Raw genomic sequence first — 7,490 nt, 5'->3', positions numbered from 1 at the left:
TTTTTCATGAAATCCTCAGTCTGGCTGACGGTGGCCGCGGTTCAGGTTATTGTCGGGTCTCTGTGTCAAAGCCACACAGTAAATCTGCAGAAATGAAAGCTCTTGCCGCTTATTTACATGTCTCTGAACTGATCACAGGCAGATTTATGTGAACACAGCGGCTGATTTATTGCAGCATGAATGCTCAAGATATTTGCTCTGCTTTAGTCTGGATGCAGTCGGCCGTGTGAGAATGACTTTAAAATTCCAATTCATTTTCTGAACTGCATATATTGTTAGTTATTTAAAAAAAAAATTTTTTTTTAAATACAACAAATGGCCTATTTCAAAAATATTGGAAGATATTAATAATATCTGAAATGGAAATGTGTATTTAATTTATAAACTTTCATTCTACGGATGAAGTAATTTACCCTAAATTACACAAAATATATAACACAGATGCAAAATACGGGCCATTTGCAGAAATATTACACAATGTTAATAAAAATCATTGTAAAACTTTACAATAAGGTCTCATTAGTTAACATTAGTTAATGCATTAATTAACATTAACAATGAGCAATACATTTGTTACAATATTTATTAACGCGAGTTAATAAATAATACAACTGTTCATTGTTTGTTCAGGTCCATTAAATAATACAATACAAAAAAACCAGATACAGATAAAACAGATACAATTTTTTTTATTTTAATGAAGTATTAGTAAATGTTGAAATGAACATGAACAAAGATTAATAAATGCTTTAGAAGTTGTCTCTTTGATAGTTCATGTAGTTAAATAATGTTAACAAATGTTATTGTAAAGTGTTACCTAATTATATTTAAAATGACACATATAGAAAAATGTATTTAATTTAAACGCATTATATTTAATTATCAAACATTTTATTGATGTAATTTCATTTATTCTGCCTATATATATTTATGTAGGAAATAAATGTGACATTTTGTGCTGTATGGAAAAATTACATATTGTTTTATTATCAAATTATTTTGACAGTATTGGACTAAGCTCAGAGAATCCGTTGAGAAACAATTCTAAAAATCATGGGAGTATATAAGCATTATCGATGCATTTATTTTAATAAAATAATAATTGTAATAATATTTTAATTTGTAATTTTTTAAAATAAAAATCCTCTATTAAACTCCAATTCAAACTCCACTTCAGTATTAAGGAGCAACACCAATTCAACTCGAGCAGCCTCAGGAACTGAAAGAAAGCCAGTTGTTAAATTCAGTAAGTATAATGTGTGTTTGAGGGGATGAAGCGCTCCAGAGATTCAGCGCGACGCAGCCACGGAAGAAGAATCCAGCACAATGAGTGTCTCCCTTGCCCAAGCTGTCAATGATTTATAAATGAGAAGCCTTCGCTTGGCTCTCTGTAATTCCCTCCAGAACGACTGAAAGAGAATTGAGCTTTCATTACAGCAGCCACTCCGGCCAAACCACAGCCGTCTGAGAACCATTTCAAGGTGAAGGGTGTCATTTTTATGAATCTTATACCCAAAATGTCCATTAAAGGGGTTTTTTTTTTTTTTTTTTTTTGCAAATACATATTTTTATTGACAACAGTGCAGCCCACTGAACAAACTGTAGGTCCGTCCCTAAAAAGCCGAGTTTTCATTCCTGCAACATTAAATATGGCATCTACCCTGACTTAAGACCATGTTAAAGTGTATGGATTTTGATCAAAAGTACTTTTGAATCCGTCTCCACTGAGACAGCCAGCTCTATCCATCCCAATCTGAGAAAAACAGGAGTGATCATGAGTTAATAGTTCTTTCTTAACAGAAAATCAATAGAAGACATTCTCAAAACTCGACCTGAAGCGCTGAATGAATGACGTCCTCTCGTAATCAAGCATTTTCAGACCTTTCCTTGATTTGCGAGAGTAAACGCAAAACTAGTGTTAAATATCTCTTATATCCTGTGTGCTTAGAGCGAGTGATTCTAGAAATACATACTAGCCACGTACACACTGAAGCAACATAGGGATTATTGGATGTGGTTTTCTGAAATGGAACATTGTTGAAGTTGAACCTTTAGAGAAAATATAAAAAATATAAATAGATTTAAATGGATGGATTGGAACATCCATTTAACGAAAGAATTATTAGCGAACAATGATGTTAACATTTAAAAATTTTAGCAAACCACCTGTTTTTAGTCCCTCCATGTTTGTCATTAGACAAGTGACGTCTGCATGAACTATTTGTTATTATTAGACTGATTTGTAAAAGTGGTTGTCACTATCTAATCTTTCCAGATGTAAAACACATTTGTCACTTCCAAATAAACACATTAAGACCACGATGAAGCAGTCAGAAGTGGAGTGACAACTGAATTAGCTGCAGTGTGAACGTGGTCTCGCATGACATTACACTCGTAAGAAAACCAGACAGTAAATGTTTGTGGCATTGGTTCTAAAACATAAAAAAAAAATACTAAAATGATGTCAGTTTGTCAATTTGTATAAAAAGAAAGAAAAATCAAAAACCAACATAGTAGTCTCATGCACACTCTGACTGACTATTCATGACTGACAACAAATGAGAAATGATTGCAATATCGATTTAAAATGTTTGGTCATTAGCAAGTGACGTCACTGCATAAAAAAACGTGTTATTATTAGACTGATTTGTAAAAGTGGTTGTCATTATATGATGTAAAAATTTGTCACTTTCAAAAACAAAGAGAGAAGAAGTGGAGTGACATCTGAATTAGCTGCAGTGTGAACGTGGCCTCTGATATGGCATTACACTTCTAAGACTCGCAAGAAAACCAGACGTTTGTAGCATTGGGTCTAAATCATCAAAAAAATACTACAATTATGTCAGTTTGACAAAATACATTAAAAGGCTTGTATAGAAATAAAGAAAAAACAATAAACTTTGGGCCAATTTGTGGAAAACCTACATAATAGCCACATAAACTCTGGCTGACAAAAAAACAGAAATGGATTGCAACATCTATTTGAAATGTTTGCTGTTTTAAAGAAAGAAACAGTGAGTGGAGATTAGAATGGGTATGAACATTCTGAATTTTTTTTTTTATTTCAAACCACCGTAAACAGATTTGGTGTTTTAAGCCCCTCCACGCTTGTCATTAGAAAAGTGGCATCGCTGCATTAACAAGTAGTTATATTATTAATTTGAATTGTAAAAGTGGTTGTCATTTGAAGCAGATGAAGCAGTCAGAAGTGGAGTGACATCTGAATTAGCTGCAGTGTGAATGTGGCCTCTGATATGGCATTACACTTGTAAGACTCGCAAGAAAACCAGACAGAGAACGAGATGTTTGTGGAATTGGGTCTAAATCATCAAAAAATACTACAATTATGTCAGTTTGACAAAACACACCAAAAGGCTTTTATAGAAATAAAAGGGGGAAAAAAAACTTTGGGCCAATTTGTGGAACACCTACATTTGAATCCAAATATAAGCAGCATGAACAAGGTGTATTTGCATTCATACAAAACCCCTTTGGGCTCCCAGATATGGTCCATCTGAAAGCTCAGGCACTGTGATGTTGTGCACGGTGTTTTGCACGCTCGACTTCTCCACAGGACGTCATCCTACTTCTTCAAGAGGGGCGTAACGCTTGTCGAAGGCGAACTGAATAAACATGCATGGCTGGACCGCGGGCGACCCTTCCAGCCAGGCGTATTGCACATCTAACATGGAGAGGTCTGATCCAGAGGTTAAACCGACACGCGGTAGTCTATATTCTGACTGCATGTGGATGTGAGTGTGGCTGCCTGGCTTTGGCAAAGTTGCCATGGTCACCGTTGTCATTGGCAAAGCATTATAAGAGGGGGTGTGGAAGACAGAAAGCTGCCAATATTGGCGCGTCTTTGTGTTGTGCTATACTCAGCCAAAAAATGTCAATGTGGTCTGGAATCAAACCTCTTGCTTTCATATATCAATAGTGGCAACCTCTAACAGATGGATCTTCATCGAGCACAACACCTTCCCCCAATCTTGATGCGCTCCCTCCCTGAGGGTTTCCGTGCCCCCGTTTTTATCCCTGTTGATCTGGGTTTTTTTCGGATGCCGTTTCCTATCCCCGTTCAGAGGGAAAGGGTTTCTAAGCTTCGTCAGAGTCTCTCGATGTCTCTGTACTTTTTGCGCAGTATCGATACCTGGTCCTTGAACAGAACGGGATCCAGTCTCATCTGCGAATGGACCAGGGACATGGTGCCAAACCAGCTGGCAAATTTGTTCATGCACGTCTGCCGCTGGGCAAAGTGGTCAGGATCTGCCCAACGTGATGCCCGGGACGTCTGCGAATGAAAGACAGAGTTAATTAGCCGCCATATCCACCTTATCTTTAACTTTAAGAGCGGATGCGATCATTTGTAACCTGAAAGTGCAATACATCTGGTGTCATTTGCTTCTTGTTATTTTACCTGCACAAACCCGTTATGCTGCTTGAAATGATTTTATATTATCACAATCATGAACACACTGGTCTGTAGCAAACAGTTTTACCGTTTACTGCACTGTTATTCTTCTAGTTATCTACCTATAGCGGCTAATGAATCAGAAAATGCCTTGCTGTGGTGTTGCAAAACTATGTGGATAACAGACGCTCTCTCTCTTAATGCTTGTGTATCAATGTTAAACCAGATCGACGCAACTGCATATAATGTATAATGGATAAAGGATAAAAACAAAAATTCTAATTCAAACAAAAAATGGCTTGTACTTTGCTTTTAACCTAAATCTGACTTGTAAACAACAACAAAAATACATTATATTTAGACATTGGCTATTCAAGATAGGCTATTGGCTATTAAAAAGACATTTTAATGTTTTAATTATTTTACATAGAAATATTTAATTACATATTATTTTACATATAAAATAAAATCTTTTGATGTTGATGTGAAATATAATCCAGGCATGATCTTGACAGGGTTACTATAGTTAACTAAAAATAAAAATAAAAACAATCAAACAAACATTTTTTAATAACTTGAAATAAAATTAGCATTACCTGAAATAAAATAAAATATAAAACACTTAAACTTATTTTAGCAAGTTGCCAAGGCAACATTTCTCACTTTTATTTAGTTTAATTAATTAAAACTGAAATTGAAATAAAAATGAATAAAAAAAACACATAACACAATTACTAAAACTAAAATGAAAATAAAAATGGAATATTTAAAAATAAAAATTAATTCAAAATATTTATAAAAACTATAATATTGATATTAAAATAACACTGGTTCTTGACAGGTTTCGTGAGATTTTGGATTTGCAGAAAGTGCTGAGGGAATTCACTGAACACATTCAAAATAACAGACTATCTTAATATGAGAATAGCAGAAGCTGTTGGAGGAAGCTGAAGTATTTCCTCAAGTCATTATAAGCTATTTTTGGGAGGGGAAAACAGTGTTGCACTTGTCTCAACCCTTCCCCAGAATTCCAGATTTAACTCTGCAGGAAATACTAGCACTCAAACAGCTGAACATACGAGGTGAATACCTGAAACTGAGAACGGCGACAATTACATTGATTTAATGCAGTTTGTACCTGTCCCATCATCGTCTCCTTGTACTGCTTCTTTTGGGTGACCTTGATAGGAGGCATCTTAGTGACAGCAGACACCAGGAAGTTCATGAGGATGTCTTCACAGTTTGAGAGCTGGTCAACCATACTCTTTAAGCTGCTGGGCAGGTAGTGTGTATACAAGTAGTTATAATACCTGGAGTAAGAAAAGACAGCCTGTTAAATGCCTTTATAAAACTTGTCAACCATGATGAATCACTAACAGTAGTGAGCTGCCCGCCTAGGGAACATGTGGGTGCTTAGACAGTTTCAGCAGTACAGGAGGTTGGCAGCTCATTCCACCACAGATGAGCAGAGAGGGTGAAGGTTCTGGAAAGTGACTTCGTGCTTCCTTGTGAAGGGAACTTACCTGTGGTAGAAAGCAGCTCCAGTCAGCACCATGGAGTAGTCATTGGTCCACTTGGAGGTGTAGCCCCAGCGCTCCTTGTTAGGGTCCCAAAAATGGCTCCGTGCGGGGTATCCCACAATCCTCTCTGGGAAACTCTGCCAAACTGTAAAGGCAAAATCCACCTGCAGAAACAAGAATTATTTAATAAGTACTCAACCATTCACACATAAACCCTAAGATTTGTCACTGTGTTGAACAATTTAAACTGTTTCCAAAAGCTCAGACACAAACAAGATTTCAGAAATATTTAACTCAGAATTCAGTCCTGCATAAAAAGAGTAAAACTCAAGTTAGTGGTCAACCAATGCGGCAGATATTGTTATTTAGAGAGCAGGGTGACTGATAAGCAATTTATTGCTGAAAATACAATTTAAAGCTCAATTTTTTGTTTGAAATTAAAATGTAACAAATTTTGTTTGTTGCAAATTACAAGTTACAATTTTAGTGTATTTGCCAATAAATAGCCTTGTTAAGTAGGGATGCACCGATACCACTTTTTTCAGAACGAGTCCGATACCGATACTTTCATTTTTGGTACTCGCCGATACCGATACCTGTATTGTTTTGTTTGTTACAGAAACAAAATAATAATAATAATAATATGAATCATGTTAGTTGGCTTCATTTAGCAAAAATATATTACCTTCAGTTATTTCCACACTTAATTATTCTTAATTATTTAAGCTTTTGTTACTTTCACTGTTCATTTTAATGGCGCATTAGAGGTGCTCCATTGCAGCAGCTCAATACTGTAATCACAAAATGTTTTCCTAAAATAATGCAGGGAGTGTCTCTACATTATACGAGTGCACACGTACTATTTTGGTGATGTAATTTGCGTCACGTGCATTGTACACGGACCCTCGCGTACGAGTAAAAACCGAAGTATACTTTGGCCTTAAAGCAAGCTAAACATACGCAGTGCGCACATGTTTGTTTTGGTGCAGTATGAGAGAGACACTTACAGCCTAGCGCATTTCACCCAGTCTGCTAGTTTCACTTCTGCTTTAAATAAAGTTGTGTATGCTTGACGTTTAAAATAAATGCTGCGCCTATAAAAGGGTGAAAATAAATGATGTTTATAGTGAATGCCCCTATAAATTGTCTTATATTTACGATTTAGTTTTAATCCAAATGCATGCGCTAATGGAGCGAACAGCAATCAAGATCATGCAACAGAAGTGTCGCGCTCTCTCGCTCTCGCTCTCCTTACCGTCAAATAACTTGAGTTAAAAAATTACTGTTTGTAATTGTTTTACTTACTTGCTTTTGACATATCTGACCGAACTACAAACTTTCCAGTGATGTCTGTGAGATATTCACTCGACAAGCTCGCACATCTGTGCAGCCGCGCGCTCAATCCACTCAGCGCGCTCTGCTTATCAGCTCGGGCACATCCGCTATACAGGCGTGAATATTGAATGTTTAACATTATATTAATTACTTACATGTACTTCATAGACATCCTTAATCTCTAATAACTCCATTCTACTCTCTGTTGTTCTGTTTTCAGTGTT

General features: G+C 36.1%; 1 protein-coding gene across 2 annotated transcripts in view; it reads right to left on the bottom strand.

Annotated features, from left to right (window-relative positions):
- Positions 1 to 343: 343 nt before the first annotated feature.
- Positions 344 to 7,490, bottom strand: part of LOC107671458 (exostosin-1a) — a 63,685-nt gene continuing 56,538 nt past the window's right edge. Inside the window, exons 9-12 of one of the 2 annotated variants that reach the window (XR_001632202.1) lie at positions 5,935 to 6,095; positions 5,550 to 5,721; positions 2,977 to 4,291; positions 344 to 354 (exon numbers count right to left, since the gene is read on the bottom strand). Coding sequence is in view for 1 of the 2 variants with exons in the window: in XM_016464379.1 (XP_016319865.1) it covers positions 4,106 to 4,291; positions 5,550 to 5,721; positions 5,935 to 6,095 (519 nt within the window). In the remaining variant the exon portion in view is untranslated. Of the gene's footprint in view, positions 355 to 1,543; positions 4,292 to 5,549; positions 5,722 to 5,934; positions 6,096 to 7,490 lie in introns of those variants that run through there. The other variant, XM_016464379.1, reaches the window with a different exon arrangement.

This window comes from Sinocyclocheilus anshuiensis, unplaced genomic scaffold, assembly GCF_001515605.1.
Source record: "Sinocyclocheilus anshuiensis isolate Anshui unplaced genomic scaffold, SAMN03320099.WGS_v1.1 scaffold552, whole genome shotgun sequence".
In the NCBI taxonomy this organism is placed as follows: Eukaryota; Metazoa; Chordata; class Actinopteri; order Cypriniformes; family Cyprinidae; genus Sinocyclocheilus; species Sinocyclocheilus anshuiensis.
Note: the sequence above shows the minus strand (reverse complement) of the source record. Positions and strands in the feature narration are given on the sequence as shown.